The sequence below is a fragment of the Oratosquilla oratoria genome, chromosome 27 (assembly GCF_046742065.1).
Source record: "Oratosquilla oratoria isolate Oo_2021 chromosome 27, ASM4674206v1, whole genome shotgun sequence".
Classification (NCBI taxonomy): Eukaryota; Metazoa; Arthropoda; class Malacostraca; order Stomatopoda; family Squillidae; genus Oratosquilla; species Oratosquilla oratoria.
Window position 1 is genome coordinate 47729210 of NC_134803.1, and position 22453 is coordinate 47751662.

Below are 22453 nucleotides of genomic sequence, written 5' to 3' on the forward strand. Positions count from 1 at the left end.
CACAAACTTCAGATCCCTTACCTAGGACTCCTATTTACAGTAAGATACAGTAGAATAATCTCTTACATGGAGGACTAAAAAGAAAAACAATTATTTCAAATTGTACTCTTCATTTGATGCAGCTTAAAGGCTTTCATCGTATCAGATCTTGCTGAGACCATACAAGTAACATAATTATAATGTATTAACATCAGCATAACCTGATTTGATAATACTCTCATATATGTAAAGTATGTATTAGGCACAATCGATTCCATTTTCGGCAGCAAGGCCCACTGCCTTCTGAAGGAGGGCCTCCAAAGCAGGAGACAGATCATTACCATCTTTGTTTGATTGCCCTTTAGCACCCATGCCATCTAAAAGTTTGGCTTTTGGCTGGGATGTGTCCTTGGGTTTGTGGACCTTATGGGCAGGGCTGGGTAGCTTTTTGGCAGCTTTAGGATCCATTTTGCGAAACTCTTGTTGCCACTCCAGCAGAGTCTCATCCAAGTTGTCATTATCACTGTCATAGTCACTCATCTCCAGGTCAAAGCTGTTGTCATCATTGTCATCATCTTCCAAATGGGATTTACCAAGGTCAAGATCAAGAGTATCCTTTTTAAGACAGGTAATTTGTGACTCCACAGAGTTAAATAAGTCTTCCCCATTTAAACATGAGGATTTTGTGTTTCTAGAGAATTGTTTCTCGCCTTCAGTTACTGGTACATCTTTGTGTGGGGCTTCAGTTTCCGTGGGTAGTTCCTCACTAGATTTTTGTGGCATCTCCTTTTCGTGGTCCTTTTCCTCCTCTGCTGTGACTGGTTCCAGATTTTTTATGACATTTTCTTGTTCAGTTTTTTCACTTTCTTTACAACTCTCTGTCTCAGTGCAGTTGGACGATCTTGTTGACTCATTTTCCTCTAAAACTAGTTCATCATTTGTTCCCAGTTCATTTGCATTCAACTTGTATTCACAATATTCCCCACTGACAGCATCTGACTCTAATTCACTTGATGCTTCCTTTACTATGTTAGAGGATTCACACAATTTCATTTCATCATCATCAGTCCCAGATTTAATCCCACATTCCTCCTCCCTTTCCATCACCTCATTTGGCACATGATCATCATCCAATTTATCATTCTCTCCTTTCATCTTTGATTCACTATCACCATTCAATGAATCATTCCTGTTTTCCTCCAATCCACAAGTTACATTATCCTCGACTTCAATTTCTCCCTTATCTCTCACACCATTGTCATCCAATTTATCATTCTCTCCTATTGTCTGTAATTCACTGTTACTAGTCAATGCACCATTCCTGCTTTCCCCCAGTTCACTAGTTGTGTTTTTTTCAACTTCAATTCCTTCCTCACTTGATCTGTTGGTAGATTTAAGGTCACATTTGTTGACTTCTTCAGTCTTCCCATTTACCTCTCCTTCCATACTTTCTTTTACCCCCAAATTACTAACAGCTTTTACTATGTCATTGTCATCATCTAGCTTACCTATTTCCCTACTCACATCATTTGACATATTTGTAGCTTCTATACCATTCATTTTATCTTTACAAGGCTTGTTATTTTTCTGACTGGTCATTTTAGTTCTAGCATTTTTTTCCTCTTCTTGTATATTCTCTGCTTTGGTTTCATTACTTTGTGCTCCCTCCAAATTACTATCTGATTTCACTGGACTTCTTTGATCTTTTTCTAAGTACTCTTTCTTATCAGTGCCATTTGCCTTTGATTTCTGCTGTTTTGCTTTCACTTCCTGAATATAAGAATCTAGTAGGTCTATAGGTACAATTTCCTCTAGGTCCTCACCCATATGATTGCAAGAAGGTTCAAGAGTTGCAAGGTAGGGATTGCATGGCTGTAATGGTCTATCAGTCATGGCTGATATGGGCACCCTCCCTTTTTGCATGTAATTCTCTGTCTTTGATGCTGTCACATGTGATACACAATTCCTCTCAGGGTTGGTCTCACTGTTTGCAGAAGGATCTTTATGGTTTCTGTTTGTATCTGAACACTTAGATGTCTGGCACTTGCTGGTGTCCCTGCTGTCAGTTTTATTCTCTTCTTCAGGATTCTCCACTATTTCTACTACAGCCTCAGTGGATTCTGTAATGCAATTACTGTCATGTATTCCATTTGTCTGTACAATTTGATCCTGATCAGAAACTTCACTTCCTCCTTCACTTTCAAGAGTGGAAGTTGAATTCAGAACATCTTCAACAGTCTTTGTAAATTCTGGTGAGTCATAAACTTTAATACACCCATTTTCAAAATCATAATCATAAACTTCGTTAGCTTCCGTGAAGCTAAGTCTCAAGTTTTCATCACCACAAGCTTTTTCATAGGAATATCTTCTTCTCCTATTCAGTCTTTGTGGTGATATACTCTGAGCATTTACATTCTCATCTTTAGCTTCATTTTGGTCCAAGTTTTTATTTTGTACTTGATCTGTTGAATTGCCATTGATGACGGGAGAGTTGGCAACACTTGTATCACTCTCCTTACTTGGACTAATTTGCTCTTGATCCCTTTTCATTTGCTTCTGCTGAATCAGCTGAAGGATATGTGGGTCATCGAGGATTTGTGGTGAAAAATTAGGTGCAGGTCCCGAAGGAGGAACATAACCTTCCATGAGTTTTGCTGAGGAAGATATAAAGCAAACCTGTTCTTCAGTATCGGTCGTGTCATTAGACCTTCCACTGAAGGTCAAACGCCTTTCCAGTTCTACAATCCGATTCACCAGAACTCTGTAAGATGAAAATATATACAGTTAATATTTCTTCTTTGACAGGCTCACATGATAAAATTGCCAAGCAAGACATTTCTTAGATTATTTACATTAAAAAGCTATGTATATTTCTAAAATTAATATAAATGTGATGTAATATTCTACTACACAATTGTAATGCACATAACCTAGATATAGATACAAGTAATGAAAAGGAAATATAAATTCAAGCCTTGCAGAGAGAATGTGCAGGGTTATTCACAAATGATAAAATTAATGTCAACCATGGTTTATTGACACTAAAATGTATGTTTACATAATTGTTCCCACCCATATGATACATACATACATATACCAAGGCTTTTTCCCCCTTACAAGGGAGGTAGCCAAAAAGGAAAAGGCATAAAATCATTCACACCCATTCCATCCCTGAATACACTCCACACCCCTCCACCCTCCCTCTTATCTTAGCACCTCCCGGATGACGGGTCATCCCTGCACCTTGTCCATCGCCCTGGGTCAGAAGCAGTGTTGCAAGACACAGCAAGGCCGCTTCATTAAATCAGCGACCCCCCCTCTCCGTCCCCCCATGCATAAAAGGAGAAGACGGGGAGAAATCCCTTCAGGCTGCGTCAAATTTTGCTCACACATACTACCTCACCCCCACCCCATTCCACCTCATGCATCACAACATCATCCATATACAACCATTCTCCATTCACCCCTGTCTTCTGTCCTCTCTCGTCCTTCCTCAACAGACATTCCCCTCTTCCCCAAAGCCCCCTTCACCCCATCCATCCACCTCATCCTAGGATGTCCCCTCATCTTCACTCCCTCCACATCTGCCCTCCATACCTCTTTTACTAGTCTTTCTTCACTCATTCTTTCCATGTGTCCAAACCATCCTAATACTCTTTCATCAACCCTATCTCCCAGCTCCCTTTCCACCCCTGTTCTCCTCCTCACCTCCTCATTTCTCAATCTATCTAGCCTAGTAACCCCCATCATACTTCTCAGACACCTCATCTCAAACACATTCAAACTCCTTCTCTCTTCCTCTCTTATGTTCCATGTTTCTGCTCCATACAGTGCTGTTGGCACAATCACTCCTTCATATAGTCTCCTCTTAGCATCCATTCCCAAATGTCTATTCCTTATTACACTCTTCAATCCACCAAGGCATTTACTTGCTTCTCTCAATCTACATTCTACCTCCACCTACACTCCACCTTTTCCTGCCACATTTGCACCTAAGTATCTAAAACTATCCACTTTCTCCAGTCGCTCTCCCTTAATGCTCACTTCCAGTCTACTGCCACTTTCACCCCTTGTACATCTCATCACCTTACTTTTACCCACATTTATCTTTAGCTTTCTTCTATCACATACTCTCCCAAACTCTTTCACCAACTTCCTCAATCCCTCCTCCGATCCTGCCACAAGTGCAGTGTCGTCTGCAAACAACAGCTGGCTCACCTCCCACTTTTCTCCATTTTCTTTAGCCATCTCCAATCCCTGACCCACTACCCTTGCATTTACCTCTCGCACTACCCCATCCATGTATAAGTTGAACAGCCAGGGTGATATAACGCATCCTTGACGAAGTCCCACCTTTACCTCGAACCACTCACTCTCTCCGTTTCTAATCCTGACACAAGCTCTACTACTCTCATAAAAACTCTTGACAGCTCCTAGAAGCTTTCCTCCTATCCCATATATCTGCATAACCTCCCACAGTGCCTTTCTGTCTACCCTATCGTAAGCCTTTTCCAGATCCATAAAAGTCCAAAAAACATCCTTCCCCTTTCCTATAGCTTTCTCACATATCTGTCTTACCACAAAGATCTGATCTACACAACCTCTACCCATCCTAAATCCACACTGTTCCTCACCAATTACTCCCTCTGTTCCTCTCCTAATCCTCTCAATCAAGATCCTCCCATAAGCCTTCCCAACTACACTTAACAAACTAATCCCTCTGAAACTACTACATTCACACTTATCCCCTTTTCCCTTGTAAAGTGGAACTATACAGGCACTCCTCCAGTCCTCCGGCACTCTACCCTCTCTCCAGCAAACATTAAATAACCTCACCAGCCAGTCCAACATCACTGTGCCTCCTTTTTTTTTAGACATTCTGCATGGCATCCATCCGGACCAGGTGCCTTACCTGCTTTCATCATCTTAACAACTGCCTTCACTTCATCCTTCCTTATTTCTCCTCCATTTTCCTCACTCATCACAGTCATTTTCTTAGCATTTCCCACTGCAACTATCTTTCCCTACCTATCCTCCTTCACATTTAGCAACTCCCTAAAATATTCTGCCCATCTTCCCCTTACTGCCTTCTCTTCCATTATCATCTCTCCATCTGCACCTTTTACCTTTTCTTCTCTACTTGATTCGCCTCCTCTTCCTCTCTTAATTTCTTTCCAAAACATCTTTTTATTACTTTCAACATTTTCTGTCATACTCTTACCCCATTTCACATCTGCTCTCCTCTTTGCCTCCTTTACCTTTTGCTTTACTTCTCTTTTCTATTCTTTGTACATCTCATATGACTCCCTCATCCTATTTTGTAACCAATCTGTGAAAGCTCGCTTCTTCTCTTCTACTACTTTCTTTGTTTCCTCATCCCACCATTCACTACCCTTCCTTCTATTTCCTCCTGTCCTTCTTGTTCCACACACCAACCTTGCACACTTTATGACTCCCTCCTTGAACCTTCCCCATTCCTCCTCCACACCTAGCTCTACTCTATCCTTCACTCCCTCCCACTCCTCCTTCAGCTTCTTCTTGTACTCCTTCTCCTTATGATAGCATTGATATTTATAAAAAAAAAAATAGTTGTGCATTTCATGGGTTTATGGATTACAAACTTTTGTGGAGTTTCCATTATCTTATGTAACTTGATTTTTTCTTCAAGTGAACTAAACATAGTTTTTGGAAATGTACCAAAGAAATATAATTAAATTACTTGTTTGCACGTCGTTGTGTCTTCAGTGCTCCTGAGCGTTGGTTGATGGCATCAACAAGTGCCACACAAAGACTTCTTACGTCACCCTCAGCTGCTCCATCCATCTCACCCTTGTACTCTTGAAGCAGCTCACCCACTGAAAGAACATAACATAGCAATTGAAATGCTTTATTACCTCTCATATCTCATAATTAATGTGGTCTTACTTGGTGGTGTTGGACTTTGGTTCATCTACAGTTACAAGGGTTCCCCCCTACCTAAATGTTATTGGTCTCAAAGTTTAGAAGTTAGACATTGAGGAGGAAGATGCACCACTTTCAGTCACATTTCACTCGTCACTTTTCATTCCTTACCGTAACCTTGAGAAAATTGCACCACATTACTTCTCTCAGCAGGACTAACAGTTCATCCCTGGTACACTCCTTTCATGGAAGAGGTCATCATCATAATCTGTACACTCTTCAACTTGCATATTCACCATCCAAGCCACAAGCTCTTAGAGATTCCTTATGGAACAAATGATGGGTACTTGCACGTGGTGGTCCAGGAAGATGGACAGCGCAGCTGTCCATTTTCTAAACCTGCCAATTCTCTCACATCCATCAGGAGGTGCAGCCCTAAAGGAATGACACTTTGTCTCCTGACTGGGCCCATGACCTCTCTGTGTCAATTTTAACTGTAGTTCTTACAAGGAGACCTCCCAACCAGTGACTGCTCCCTTTCTACTACTTTTAGCCAATGACATAGAAACAGTTCCACACCAATACAACACAGACAACAATCCAAAGTTTCTTCCTAGAGAGATCTATGGGAGAACTCAAGAATTGATGCCAACCACTGTGAGGCCATAGGTTTTCCATTCAGTCAAATAGGAAGCAGTAAATAGTATGGTTATTATTTACTACATCTATCCATTTTTGGATCCATTCTTATAACATGATCATACCTACACAAGCAGTAGTAGAAGAGAAAAAGTGAGCATAAATGGATGGGTTGCTAGGTAGGACTAGGGAAGCATAAGAGAGATACAAGAAGCAGAGAAGCAAAACATATGGTGAGGGAGGCAAAAGGAAGAGCAGATGTAAATGGGGTAGGAGTTTAACAGAAAATTGTGAAAAGAATAAAATGATGTTTTGGAAGGAAGTGAGGAGGGGTGAGTCAGGTAGAGAATAAAAGGTGCAGATGGACAAATGTTATTTGAATTAAAGGTGGTAAAGGGAAGATGGGTAGAGTACTTCAGAGTTGTTGAATGTGGAGGAGGTTAGGGATTGATTGAATGTGGCAGTGGGAGGAGCTGGGATGATGACTGTGATGGGAGAAGAAAATGATGGATAAAGGAAAAGATGAGACAAAAAGCATTGAAAATGATGAGAGCTGCTGAGGCACCTGGGTTCGTGTTGTCCGGAGTGTTTGACAAAGGTATATACAATTATAATAGATTGGCTAGTGAGGTTATTTAATGTGTGCCTAAGGGAAGGAAGAGGACAGGGTCAACCCTTCATCCACATGGAGCCAAGATAAAAGAGAAATGGGTGACAGATGTGAGTGGGAGTGGTTGCATGCCTTGGGTGTCTACTTCCCTTATAAGGGAGAAGAAGCTTATTTGTATATAGGTAAATCTACACAGACTGATTTGTGCTACTCTTTTCCCAATTCCATATGTATCCATCCTTTTATGAACTTTCAATTCATACTCTGTATTGTTTTGTAACTTCAAAGTGGCTCCTCAAGCATGGATTATCTCTTCATTCAAATTTTTACCTTCCAGTCTTGGATACCACCTCACTCTTAAACACATTAACTTCAAGATTTCTCCTCCAACCTACATTACCAAACTCCAACCAATCCTCTGATAAATGTATATATACACACATTCTTTGTGGACAACTTTTCATCCAATGAAATTAATACCTTGTTTTGGAGTAACAATCAGTCCATCAGATCTTCCTCCCAGTTTTGTAGCTCCTGGAGACCTCTGCTTCTCAATGATTGCCTGTTAGTATAGTCAGTCACATAGGTCATTCAAGAAACCATTCAGTAATCTGAACAAATGAAGATGTTGTATCATGCAAAGATCATGAAGTTGTTATATAGTAGTCAGAAAGGAAGACCCACTGCAAACCAAAATTACTATTAGTTTCAGAAGCATCACTCTTTTAAAGGTTATGAATGTAAGGTATTATGGAAAAAGTAAAGGGAAGTAATATGTTTTGCTAAGTAAAAATAGTTTCTTGTTATAGTATTCTGGGTGTATGGTGGGCTGGGTTAAAGTTAAATATTTATTATGGAAAGATCTGTTTAGCAGACTACAAAATGGTTTGAGGATTAATATTTCAATTGTTGTAACTTTCTATTTATTTATTTATTTTTTTAAGTTAAGTTATGATTGGGAACAGAAGGAAAGGAAGTGATGGGGGTGCCGAGGTTACATGGTCTGTCAATCAATCCTCTGCTTCACATCTCTTGCAAAAGACCTGTGCCTCTTACGTAACTGGCAATAATCACTGGATTGGCAAATAAATTATACACCTTTGTGATGTGGTTGGGATAGATTACCCTCCATCCAAGAGGTGCTAAGATGAAAGGGCAATGAATGGGTATAGGGTGGGTGTATGGTTTGACCCACCAGCTCACCTCTAATTATAAGGGGGTAAAAGGTCTTTTGGTGTGTAAATATATATTTTTATAGTCTGCCCTGTTAATCTAGTTACTTAACATATTTTCTTCCTACAACCCCTCCTGGAAAAAATGACTAAGCAAACATTTTCACAAATAATTTGCAATGTTTTTGAGCTTTAGGAAGGAAAGATAATTCTATAAACTTGTATGTGCATGAAGTAAAATTATATATTAATAGGAAACAATAAATGGTATTCACTGGCATAGAAGGGAAGCTAACTCCTTGGGCACAAAATTAAGTTTCTGTATGAAAAAATGGAACCCCTACTCCAATCCACCACCTTCTATTTGTTAATCAGCTGGTGATGTGTTAGTAATATGAAGTAAATTATTGATATTAGGTTTACCTTAACCATGTGTATTAAGTAAGGAAATTATTTTCTCTAAAGTATCTGAAATCAAAAGTGATTAACTAAGTATAACAATAAACTTCAATAATCACCTTGTACTTGGATGCACTAATTCTCGCTTGTTTTTTCTCATCCTCTGAGTTCTTTAACCTTTCCTGCAAATATCTGTTAATAAGAAAGATCTGCTTTATTATTTAGTGTAGCTAAAGTGGTGATCCTAAAAAGTTTATACCTTATATAGTTAGGACTAATATTTTTACTGATATCCAGACCTGAACTCAATATATTAGTTATTTAGATACTTGCAGCTTCTTTAAAAGTATGTGGTAATATTGTTAGGAAATGACAAGAAGAAAAACAAGAGATTATTAGTATGCAGGTGCTCTTATTTTCAAGTGTTCAAAATTTGTTGCTTTTAATCAGTTATCCCTCAGGACTCGTATTTCAAACATTAGGATTTTTATAATCAAAAGTGTACCAACCTGTTTTCAGTAATGATGGCATCCAGGTCTACTGTTCGTTTAGGAATATCTTCTGAGGAGTTATTCATGAGGACATTGAGGATGTGATTAAGTCTATGGAGTTTGTGAGCTGTGCTATCTCGTTCTTTGATGAGCTCTTCCCGCTCCTCAACCAAGCCACGCACATCTCCCTCAAGAGCAAGGCACTACCAAATACAGAAAATAACTATTAGGGTGTAAACCAATGTTGTATTTACATAACTGTAGTATACAGGAAAGGAGCAGTGCTCATTGGGTCCTCTCTAATTTATCATAACCAGCCTCAAGTTTTAGACATCATTTTGTATTTACCTATATTTACCTAATTGTATTATACAGGAAAGGAGCAATGCTTGTTGGGCCCCATCTCCTGTTCTCTAATTTTCTAACATACCTAGACTCAAAATCATATACAGTTCCAACTTATTCTATATCCTTGATTTCCAATCATCATATTTAGATTTGAACTCATGTATTGTTTGAGCTTTGGCTCTATCACTTTCTAAGCTATTTCACATATTTATACATCTATAAGGAAAACTGTATTTCTTCACATTCTTTAGACATGTGATCTTTAATTTATTTGCATGACTTCTTAAAGCCCTCCCATCTTTAATCATATCTGTGACCTGAACACTGTAATCATTTCACCTTTTTCTCTTCCATCTTTCAAAGTTGCCAGACCCAGTACTTTTAATCTTTTTCTTGCATAGTTTATCTACTAGGTTGGGGACCAGTTTGGTTGCTGCCCTTTGTATCCTTTAAATCTTGCTTATATCCTTTACTCTGTATGGGGACCAAATTATTGATTCACTTTCCAGTCTTGGATGTATCAATTTTTTTTTTTTTTTTTTTTTTTTTTTTTTTTTTTTTTTTTTTTTTTTTTTAAATCATCCCTTCATCCATGGAGTGAAACTCCACTTTGATTGTATGCAGTAGTCTGTGTGGTTCTCCCACAATCCTGCTGATATGTTTGAGGTACCAGGTTGTCTTTTATCATTATTCCCAAGTCTTTCGACTCTTTTGCTTTTGTAACTGTAGTGTTTTGCAACCTCACTGCACCGGGATGAATCCTATTGTCATGATCATCTGAGATCATGTTTTGTCTTTGTAGTCACTTCCAGACTGAAAGAATGAAGTGAAACCTTCACTTAAGACCATCAGGTTAAACGAAGAGAATTAGACACACTGCTGGTATAGTGAAATAGGATATATAACAGTGTTTTGAGAGAATGGATTGGGGGACACCATGAAGCATGCCAGTTATGTATCATTTCTGAAGATTTCAAGAATCAGTGCAGATTGATTGTTGTTGCAGTTACACAGTGTGGTTTGTGACTGAACCATATGGACTTGATGCAGATTTGAGGTTTGATTTAAATGTTCTTTGTATTGTTAGACATGGTGGTAAATCAATCAAAAATTGATTCATTTGATCCATCAAAGATTACTTTGGATCTATGGATTAACCTATTAAAGGCTAACCTTGGTATCTTGTCTATCATTAAAGACATTAAGAAGAAGAACATTCTTTTAGTGTCATTGGGATCAGAAGTTTTTAATGTCCTCGGTAATCTATGTACACCAGATTGACCAGGTTCCAAGTCATTGATATTATTGTTTCTTTGTTGACAGCACACTATGTAGTCAAACCTTCCTATCACAGGAGCCTTTTGGTATTCCATCAAAGAAAAAAGAGGAAGGAAGAGTCTGTGAGTGAGTTATATCCAGAACTAAAAAAGCTAGCCAATGATTATGCATTTGGATCAGTTTGATTCCAGTGAAAGACTAATTGTTTATGGCAGAAGGAAATAAATTATATTTTTCAAACTTAGTACATACATATGTATATATACCAATGGCTTTTTCCCCCTTACAAGGGAGGTAGCCAAAGTCAAAGGTATAAATCCATTCCCACCCATTTCATCCCCACATACTCCACTCCCATTCACCACCCCTCCCTCCCTCTTTTCTTGACTCCTCCTGGATGACGGGTCATCCCTGCATCTCACCCACTGCCCTGGGTCAGAAGCAATGTAGCAAGACACAGCACATCCACAGCAAGGCTGCTTCATTTAATTGGAAAAAGAAAAGAAAAAATATCTGTCCCTCCATCCAGAAAAAGAGGAGATGGGGAGAAATCCCTTGGGGCTGCATCAAAATATTATTCACACATACTCCCTCAACCCCCATCCCCCACCCATTCCCTTTCATGCATCACAGCATCATCCATACATAACCATTCCCCACTCACCCCTATCTTCTCCTTTCCTTCTTCAACAGACATTCCCCTCTTTCCCAGTGCCCCTTTTACTATACAGTACTACCATACTTCTGACACATATTTCAGTCTTGGACAGATCAGGGTTTCAATGGTTTTTTCATCATCTCTTCATCCATATAGTGAAATGCCACTTTGATCTTCTGCAGTAGTCCATATGTCTCTCCCACAATCCTACTGATATGTCTGTCAGGTGACAGGTTGTCTTTTATCAACACTCCCAAATCTTTCTCCTCTTTTGCTTTTGTAATGGGTTCACTTCCCAAGAAATAGTTTAAGGATGGTCTTTTGCCACTACTACCCATTTCCAGTACTTTGCACTTTTTGATATTTCATTTCATTTCCCATTCTTGGCTCCATGCAAAAATAGTGTCTAGATCTTTTTGCAATAATCTACCATCCTCCTCATTTTTCACTCTTCTCATGATTTTTGTGTCATCTGCAAAGATGTTCGCATAGCTTGTTGTTCCTTCCATCATGTCATTGACATAGACAAACATTATTGGTGTAAGCATTGAACCTTGTGGAACTCCTCTCATCCTTGCTGTCCATCTTAACATCTTATCCTCATGTATCTTTCACTCACAGACTCTTCCTTCCTCTTTTTTCTTTGATGGAATACCAAAAGGCTCCTGTGATAGGAAGGTTTGTCTACATAGCACCACAGGGGACATTCCTAAAAGAAAAAGTAAAGGCATAAGAGGGTCTGGGAGTTTTCCGACCAGCACCCTAAGGTTTGGGTCTTTTAATGTGCGTGGATGTGGTACAGATGAGAATAGAAGGGAAGAGATAGGTAGTATGTTTGTGAGAAGAAAGATGTATGTGTTGGCTTTGAGTGAAACTAAGTTGAAAGGGAAGGGTGAGTGTAAGTTTGGGAGTATAAGTGGGAGGTTATCAGGAGTGAAGAGAGGGCGAGGGAGGGAAGGGGTGGCTATTCTAGTAAGTGAAGAGATAGGTAAATGTGTAGTGGAGTGGAAGGAGGTTTCCTCAAGGATAATGTGGATGAAGGTGAAACTGGGAAAGGAGATGTGGGTCTTTGTAAGTGCATATGGGCCTGGCAGTGAGAAGAGTGTAGAAGAAAGGGAGGCCTTTTGGATAGATTTAAATGAATGCATAGAGAATTTAGGGAGAAATGTCAATGTAATAGTACTGGGAGACCTTAATGCTAGGGTAGGAAATGATCCAATTGATGGAGTGGTTGGGAAATGTGGAGTTCCAGGAAAGAATCATAGTGGAGAGTTGATGGTGGAAATGTGTCTAGAAAGAGAGTTGATGATAGCAAATACAGTGTTTCGGAAGAAAGTCAAGCATAAGTACACATGGGAGAGGGTGGTAGATAGAGCGTTAATGGATTATGTAGTGGTAAATAGGATTATGATAGGAAGAGTTAAGGATGTACATGTGCTAAGGGGAGAGGGCGGGGGAATATCAGATCATTTTTTGGTGGAAGGTAAGTTGAGAGTGGAGGATAGATGGAGAAAGAGGAAAGGGGCAAAAGGTAGGGAGGTGCTTAGAGTGAACTCTTTAAATGAAAAGGAAAAGGAGGAGTACAAGAAGATGCTGAAGGAGGAGTGGGAGGGAGTGAAGGATAGAGTAGAGCTAGGTGTGGAGGAGGAATGGGGATGGTTCAAGGAGGGAGTCACAAAGTGTGCAAGGATGGTGTGTGGAACAAGAAGGACAGGAGGAAATAGAAGGAAGGGTAGTGAGTGGTGGGATGAGGAAACAAAGAAGGTTGTAGAAGAGAAGAAGCGAGCTTTCACAGATTGGTTACAAATTAGGACGAGGGAGTCATATGAGAGGTACAAAGAAAAGAAAAGAGAAGTAAAGCAAAAGGTAAAGGAGGCAAAGAGGAGAGCAGATGTGAAATGGGGTAAGAAAGTAATAAAAAGATGTTTTGGAAAGAAATTAAGAGAGGAAGAGGAGGCGAATCAAGTAGAGAAGAAAAGGTAAAAGGTGCAGATGGAGAGATGATAATGGAAGAGAAGGCAGTAAGGGGAAGATGAGCAGAATATTTTCGGGAGTTGCTAAATGTGAAGGAGGATAGGGAGGGAAAGATAGCTGCAGTGGGGAATGCTAAGAAAATGACCGTGATGAGTGAGGAAAATGGAGGAGAAATAAGGAAGGATGAAGTGAAGGCAGTTGTTAAGATGATGAAAGCAGGTAAGGCACCTGGTCTGGATGGATGCCATGCAGAATGTCTAAAAAAAGGAGGTACAGTGATGGTGGACTGGCTGGTGAGGTTATTTAATGTTTGCTGGAGAGAGGGTAGAGTGTCGGAGGACTGGAGGAGTGCCTGTATAGTTCCACTTTACAAGGGAAAAGGGGACAAGTGTGAATGTAGTAGTTTCAGAGGGATTAGCTTGTTAAGTGTAGTTAGGAAGGCTTATGGGAGGATCTTGATTGAGAGGATTAGGAGAGGAACAGAGGGAGTAATTGGTGAGGAACAGTGTGGATTTAGGACGGGTAGAGGTTGTGTAGATCAGATCTTTGTGGTAAGACATATATGTGAGAAAGCTATAGGAAAGGGGAAGGATGTTTTTTGGGCTTTTATGGATCTGGAAAAGGCCTATGATAGGGTAGACAGAAAGGTATTGTGGGAGGTTGTCCAGATATACGGGATAGGAGGAAAGCTTCTAGGAGCTGTCAAGCCAAGAGTTTTTATGAGAGTAGTAGAGCTTGTGTCAGGGTTAGAAATGGAGAGAGTGAGTGGTTTGAGGTAAAGGTGGGACTTCGTCAAGGATGCGTTATGTCGCCCTGGCTGTTCAACTTATACATGGATGGGGTAGTGCGAGAGGTAAATGCAAGGGTAGTGGGTCAGGGATTGGAGACGGTTAAAGAAAATGGAGAAAAGTGGGAGGTGAGCCAGCTGTTGTTTGCTGACGACACTGCACTTGTGGCAGAATCGGAGGAGGGATTGAGGAAGTTGGTGGGAGAGTATGTGATAGAAGAAAGCTAAAGATAAATGTGGGTAAAAGTAAGGTGATGAGATGTACAAGGGGTGAAAGTGGCAGTAGACTGGAAGTGAGCATAAAGGGAGAGCGACTGGAGGAAGTGGATAGTTTTAGATACTTGGGTGCAAATGTGGCAGGAAAAGGTGGAGTGAAGGTGGAGGTAGAATGTAGATTGAGAGAAGCGAGTAAATGCCTTGGTGGATTGAAGAGTGTAATGAGGAATAGACATTTGGGAATGGATGCTAAGAGGAGACTGTATGAAGGAGTGATTGTGCCAACAGCACTGTATGGGGCAGAAACATGGAACATAAGAGAGGAAGAGAGAAGGAGTTTGAATGTGTTTGAGATGAGGTGTCTGAGAAGTATGATGGGGGTTACTAGGCTAGAGTGAGAGATGAGGTGAGGAGAAGAACGGGGGTGGAAAGGGAGTTGGGAGATAGGGTTGATGAAAGTATTAGGATGGTTTGGACACATGGAAAGAATGAGTGAAGAAAGACTAGTAAAAGAGGTATGGAAGGCAGATGTGGAGGGAGTGAACATGAGGGGACGTCCTAGGATGAGGTGGATGGATGGGGTGAAGGGGGCTTTGGGGAAGAGGGGAATGTCTGTTGAGGAAGGACGGGAGAGGACAGAAGACAGGGGTGAATGGAGAATGGTTGTATATGGATGATGTTGTGATGCATGAGGTGGAATGGGTGGGGGGATGGGGGATGAGGTAGTTTGTGTGAGCAAAATTTGACGCAGCCCAAAGGGATTTCTCCCCGTCATCTCCTTTTATGCATGGGGGGGCGCCGATTTAATGAAGTGGCCTTGCTGTGGATGTGCTGTGTCTTGCGGCACTGCTTCTGACCCAGGGCAGTGGACAAGGTGCAGGGATGACCCGTCATCCAGGAGGTGCTAAGATAAGAGGGAGGGTGGAGGGGGTGTGGAGTGTATTTAGGGATGGAATGGGTGGGAATGATTTTATGCCTTTTCCTTTTTGGCTACCTCCCTTGTAAGGGGGAAAAAGCCTTGGTGTATGTATGTATGTATCTTTCCTTCAAAAAAATCTTTCATTCATTCTAGTAGTTTGCCTCTCTAACCCCTAACATGCTCTAATTTCCACATAAGGACTATATTGCTTTTTTTTTTTATAGTAACCAATAGTTTATATAGTAACCAATAGTAACCCATCAACATTAGCATATGCTGCTCTAAGTTTCCTTGTGGTGTTTCCTTTGCAATACTGCCTTCCATCTTTCTTTCTTTCTATTCCCTCACCTTTTTATTGACAACTCGCCAAAAAAATGCTATGCTGTTTTTCTTCCTCTGTCCTATTTTGTGTCTTTGCTCATTCCTCTTTGTTAGCATCTTTCCTAATCCAAATATTTTTTTGCTTTTTTATTCCTGCTAACTTCCAAAACATGCTGATTACCTTGTTTGCCATGGCTTGTGACTTAAACTTTATTTTCATTGGATGTGTGCGCTTTTTTTTATACTGACCTAACCTATACATGCTATAAATTTGGTCTGTTACATCCAAGTCCTTCCCTGGAGTTACTGTGTAATTTCCCTAATGATTTGCATTTTTTGTTCATACCATAGCTTCCATGGGGTGTTGTATTCTTGGCAACCAAAGAGTACGACCCATCTTAACCACTTCCATACGGTGACGCCTACGTAGGCGGCATGAGGAGCAAGTGGGTACTCGATGATGCCGACGTTGCCATCATGATTATATTTATTGTAGTCGTACCTACGTAACTTTCATTCTCTCTAAACTGGCTTCATCATATTTTCTATGGTTATCAAAATACACGGGTGAAAGAGAACGAACGATTGAGCACTGACTTTATTTTTTATAATGAGATTATTATGACGCAACATCGCACGTCGGACAGCTAATGCTGCCAGACATGCGATGTGCCCTGGAGTGAAGAGGTTAACTTGACAACTACATCTCTAACAAGAGTGTGTGTGTTCTCTTACCTTTGCACTGAGTGTTTCCATTTGGTTAATGAATTGCTCCCTTTCCTGGTAAGCCAGCTGTGATGAAGCAGCTGTGGATACTTTGCTGGCTCGCCGACCAGGACCGCAACCATCCCGCCGTTGTAGTTCCTCACGTAACACCTACAAATATGACTTGTTACACCTCAGATGTCATTGTCCTTGTGGTAAACTGAGCCAGCAGCAAATGCTCAGCTTTGTAAACTAGCCTGGAAGAATTTTCATTACTTCCTGACACTCTGTCCCCATACACTTGAAAAGTAATGTGGGAGACCAGGAACCATAAAGTATTCCATTATCCACCAGGGATCAAAGGCACTTATTGTATGGTACCATTATTATTTAATGTCAATCAAGTGCCTTAAAAGCACCCAGTAATACCAACTGCCTTGAGTTTTACTGACTGGAACCCCACAGCCCCACAGGAATTGGTAATGGTCCTCAGAGGCTGCCATAGATCTCTCTAGGAAGAACCCTTGGAGTAGTGTCTGCATTGCATTAGTGTGGAACTGTTTTTATATCAGTGGTTGAAGGAGGGGAGTAGTCGCCATTTGTCAGTTTTTCATATGTTTAAATTTGGATGAAATACTAAGCTGATATTGAGAGATCCTGGTCCAAGACAAAAGACTTGTCAGTCCCTCAGAAATAAAGAAATTCACAGGATGTGGGGGTATTAGCAGGAAGATGGTTCTCCCTTCCTTCATATGAGACCATTTCATACAGTTATCTTACCTTACTATCAGCTTGAGCATCATGTAGTTTACAGCGCAGCTCAGTACACTCTAACCTCAATGTCTTGTTTTCTTGTTTGGATTGTGACAGGAGTTGTGCCAAGGTTCCCTCAGAGGGGCTCAACATGGCTGACCGCCCCACCTCTGGATACGTCAAAGCTGATGCCTGTGAATGAAAGAATGTACATGCATTCAATGTAAAACAAGGTCATGGATTAGATCAATCTCCCTCTCCTTCTCTCTCCCCCCTCCCCCTCTCTGTCTCTCTTTCATATATATATATATATATATATATATATATATATATATATATATATATATATATATATTATATATATATGTATATATATGTATATACTGTATATATATATATTATATATATAATATATAATATATATATAATGTATGTATGTATATACATACATTATATATATACATATATATATACACATATTTATATATATATATGTACACAATATATATATATACATATATATATGTATATATATATATATATATATATATATATATATATATATATATACATGTATATATATATATATATATATATATATATATATTACAGGTGAAAAATGTAATCACAGATTTGTCAATCACGTAGAAACCACTGTTGGAGTACAAAAGACTGAAGACAGGGAATCTATACATTTCGATTGCAGTTTGCAATCGAAATATATAGATTCCCCGTTTCCAGTCTTTTCTACTCCAACAGTGGTTTCTATGTGATATATATATATATATATATATATATATATATATATATATATTAATCACAAAGAACCCATAGCTAGCCATGAGCCATTTGGTTAAAAAATTTCACCCTCCTGACCCTGCTCCCCCACCGCTCCTGAACCCACTTCCCTTCTGACCTCACATCTCTACCACATATCCCCTCCCTTCTGACTCTGCCCTGCACAACGGATTGTCATGTTTTAGCTATGCTTGTTCTCCTACTTGCATCTCAATAGTATTTATGTCTCTATCATTTCATGTAACCTGTACTTTCCTGAAATATAGAAGTTATACTTTCTTCTAAGTTTTAAGTTTTCTTTTATTCTGACTGGGTTCTTCGTTATTTTTACAAATGTGCCACTACATTTTGTCCAAGTGATATATATATATAATTTCCCAAAACATGATGTACAATTATTATCCTGAATAAAGGTTGTTGGCTTTGCCTTAAATTAACTTTCATTTATAATTTTCAATATTCATTTTCTAATACCCACAGGGACCCTAAGTGCTGTAGGTCCTTATGCAATTGCTTGTGTTGCTTGATAGGACTGGCTCTTACGCAGTAGGGTAATGAAAAATCATTAAGACCACTTAGTAGTATAAGATGTCACAGAATTTGTTTCAAGTAACTTAGAAGAAAAAGAAGATGAAGGTGTGGAGCTTATGCCAGGAGGTATGTAGCTGCAGCTGAAGCTGTCATCATTGCCCTATGTGCTTGGACTTTTGGGGAATGTAACAGTCACTGATGGGAACCAGAGAGGAATATGAGATTTGAACCTAAAACTAAGCAAATGCCAGACCAACATGCTTCCAATTATGCCACCAGCATACCAAGTAACTTACACATGTACAATAATGTTAAATGACAAGACATCCTTACTGTCCAATGTGATCATATTTGGAGGATAACATAAAAAATAAGTAATCACAACTTACCTTGAAGGAGGATCTTGAGGCCAAGCTTGGTGAGTGTTCTGCCAACCCCTTGAATTTGTCTCTTTCTCTCTGACATTTTTCAAGCTCAGAGCGCAAGATGGTAACAGCTGCACTCTTACTTTCCACAGAACGACGTAAGACACCAACCTTAAAATACAATATTCACAACATGTAAACCATTGTTTTTTCCTTGGCATATAAATTCAGCACATCAATCTTAATCTGTTGTCTCTTGTAGACCCACATCACCCACAGTTGAACATGGTTGGAGCATTGAAAGGTATGAGAGATTTTAATGTGGTTCATTATTGACATGTGTGATTGGGGAGGGTATATTCCTTTTTATACTTCCAGTTTTTAGGTTGCATGTGCTCCAGTGGGTATAGTGGATAGGAGAGATTTACTTATTTTGGAGAAGGAAAGGTTTGTTGGCCCTTTAGGGCCTTTAGGTGCAGTTGATGTACACCATTACATCTATGGTTTCTCCTGGAGACCTGGTCCGTTTTGGGGATAGTAGGGTTGTAGGTGCCGAGGTGGGCAAAGAGAAAGGGTGGTGAGATTGTGGGTGAGGGCTGTGGTGGATTTGAAGAGGTGGGATGTTGTATGTGAGGTTCTTGTAATTTAGGTGGGGAAAGGGTGAGCGGTTGAGTTTGGGGTTCTAGTGGCATAAATGAGGAAAGTATAAGAAGTTCCTCTAACAATTTAGGTAGTCTCTTATGATATCTTTGTTTACGTGGAACTATTGGGGATAATTGACAGATTGGGGCTTCCACATATGTAACTCCAAATCTTACTATCCCTGATCATACTCATCTTTGGGCATCTGAAGATGAGGTGGTTCAGAACTCTGAGACAGAGAACTTTTTTTTCATATTGGTATAATGTGCAGTCTGAGGATCATGCAAGGTGATCTTCATTAAAACTTATGCATATGGCTAAGTTTGAGCTTGAGTACCATGTGTTGGGGCTCAGCAATTGGAGCATAAATCTTCTAGGTGGTAACATTGTTGTCTAGTGTGTCCACACTTGGTAATTGAAGCAGCAACATGATTGTGGATTATACATCTTTACCTCACATTTTAATACCTACAGTTAGATAGGTTAGAAATTATGGTTCAATTTTTTTTTTCTGTGTGGTACTGCAGTGGTGGAATGTGAACTAGTACACTGATGTCAATTTTTTTAATGTTGTGTAGTTTGGACTGATAGCCAGTGTTCTCAGGACTTTGACTTTGTTATACTAAGTTCTTCATTCTAGTTCCATTGTTGGGATTTCTCTTTGGGGCCACAGTTGTGAGTTCTTCATTTGTCCTGAAATTCATTATATCCTCTCATGGTTTTTTTTTTTTTTTTTTTTTTCTTTGGGGCCACAGTTGTGAGTTCTTCATTTGTCCTGAAATACATTATATACTCTCATGGGGCTTTTTTTTTTTTTTTTATTGTTAGTGACTAGTCCAAGTCAGCTTTGATGTAGTATGGGTCAAGTGTCCTGTAGGGCTGGGAAGGTTTGGGAATGCAGTGTCATTCAGTGAGGTTATGGTTGTTGTCAGTGACTGTGGTATGCTTGTGTTTGTTGACAATGGCAGTTATAACCCTGAGAGAGGAAGGTGGGTAATTACTTTGGTGGTGTCACTGTAGTTTGTTTTTGAGGTTAGGGGTGGGATGGACTTCTCCACTCATTTCACAGGGAAATTGTTGCCAGATGGATGAAATCAAACACGAGAGTTTTTGCTACTTCCCCATTGTTTTTTTATTATTATCATGATTATTATCATGATTATTTAGTACCATTATTATTTATATAATTTTTATCATTAGTATCATTATTATTACATTATCATTATTATTATCATTATTATCATCATTATTATTATTATCATTACTATTATTACTATTATCATCATTATTGTGCCTTGATTTGTTCCTTCATTCTCAGACTAGTTTATATTTAAAAGGGAAACAAATAGATGCTCATGATGTGGGGGATAGGTGTATGCATTGACTGGCTACCTCCTCTATCAGGGGTAAGAAACCTTTTGATTTATAGATAATTATTACAGTTGTTGTTATTATTATTGTTATTATATTATCATTATTATTATTTCATTATTGATGTCGCACATGAGTCATCCTGCTAGGGGAGTTCTCCAGCCAGATTAATTCTGGAGAACCCATTTTTAAGTCACATGTTCTTGCCTCCCCCTCTTCCCTCCTTTGTGTGGTATGAGCAGAATGTATCCTCAATAGGACTGCTCAGTTGTGTAGGTTGCTCCCAAGCTGTACTCCGCTCTGATTCAACCACAGGGCATTTACTGGGTTGGCCATGACCAAGGGCTTCCTGAAATTACGTTCTCCCTACCCCACCATCACACACCATCATTGGAGGACTTTGAGATGTTAGGTGGAAAAATGAATTTATTATTAGCAAGAGACAAGTGAGTGAGTGAGACAAGTCAGTCTCATTCGATACCTCACTTCTGTCATCGACTGGAAAGGTTTTGAACCTGGGACCACCAGGGGGAGGTGGTGAGGTAGCATTTGGTTTTCCTTCACCTTAGCTCTGAATCCAACTTCAAGACCTTGGCACTCTGTTCTTGGACAAGAGATGAGGCAGAGATTCATAGCAAGTAGGAAAACCTGATCACCCTGTACTACGAAGTACATTCACTTATTTGTGGGACTTTGTGGATTATACTTTTTTACCTCACATTTTAATACCTTTAATTAGGTAGGTTGGAAATTATGGTTGATTTTTTTCTTTTCCAGTGTGATACTGTAGTGGTGGAAATGTGAATTACTACACTGATGTCAAATGTTTTATGTGGTGTTTGGACTGGGGTATCTGCCAGTATTCTCAAGATTAAGTGAGTGCGAGAATGTACTATATCATTTCCTAAGGCTGCCATATTAATATTTGTGTAACATCCACACATTGTATAACATAAGTCATTACACTGTTTTTGTAGAGATAAATAAACAAACTGGTTCAAACATGGTGACTTGTCAGTGAGTAACTCTATGCCTATGGATTTTAAATAATTTTTTTTTTTTTTTTTTTTTTTTTTTTGCTACCCATCAGTCTCATCTATAAGCATTAGGTCATATTCCTAACAAATCTTGAATATTTAATACTGTTGTAGGAGTAAGCTATGTAATTCTAACAAATCGAAATCTTATTTTTTTTTTTTTTTAATTGATTGTAAGAACCGTTTAGAAGTCACTTTAGTTTGATCTGATAAGAAAAATTGTCAAAGAGGAACTACTTACATCATTTCTCAGATTCTCTAATTCTTCTTCCAGTGTTAAAGTGGTCCCAGATTGTCTTCTAGATTTTCTGCTCATGCTGTTGTGATTACATTTAATTGCTTACAGTTAACACATCCAATTAATCCTGCGGACGTGCTGTCACTAACAGCTGTTTCGTCGTCTGCATTTGTCAGACGTAAAAAGTATAAGTGTTTACGTCATGTCAAGTAATATTATATAGAAGAAATGTATTTATTATATTTATTATGAAGCCTCATATATCTTCCGCTCATCTATTTAGTTGTAATGGGTATCTAAAATAAAATATTTTTTCACTTT

The 22453-nt window shown here is 39.3% G+C and overlaps 1 protein-coding gene across 1 annotated transcript; it reads right to left on the reverse strand.

Annotated features, from left to right (window-relative positions):
* Positions 1 to 100: 100 nt before the first annotated feature.
* LOC143040022 (uncharacterized) lies at positions 101 to 22337 on the reverse strand. Its single transcript, XM_076210563.1, has 9 exons — positions 22136 to 22337; positions 18869 to 19015; positions 17178 to 17342; positions 16428 to 16568; positions 9210 to 9394; positions 8820 to 8892; positions 7610 to 7691; positions 5699 to 5834; positions 101 to 2740 (listed from the first exon to the last, which is right to left on the reverse strand). The coding sequence occupies exons 1-9, from the start codon at positions 22208 to 22210 to the stop codon at positions 238 to 240; spliced, it is 3507 nt and encodes a 1168-aa protein (XP_076066678.1). The 5' UTR covers positions 22211 to 22337; the 3' UTR covers positions 101 to 237.
* Between the last annotated feature and the right edge of the window lie 116 nt (positions 22338 to 22453).

What these genes read in the sequence shown, in the direction of transcription:
- LOC143040022 (XM_076210563.1), bottom strand. Translation starts at nt 22,210, where the DNA reads ATGAGCAGAAAATCTAGAAGACAATCTGGGACCACTTTAACACTGGAA. An exon ending in ATGCTCAAGCTGATAGTAAG is followed by an intron (nt 16,569 to 17,177) that starts GTAAGATAACTG and finishes TCATATTTGTAG; the next exon opens with GTGTTACGTGAGGAACTACA. An exon ending in GATTGTTACTCCAAAACAAG is followed by an intron (nt 5,835 to 7,609) that starts GTATTAATTTCA and finishes ATGTTCTTTCAG; the next exon opens with TGGGTGAGCTGCTTCAAGAG.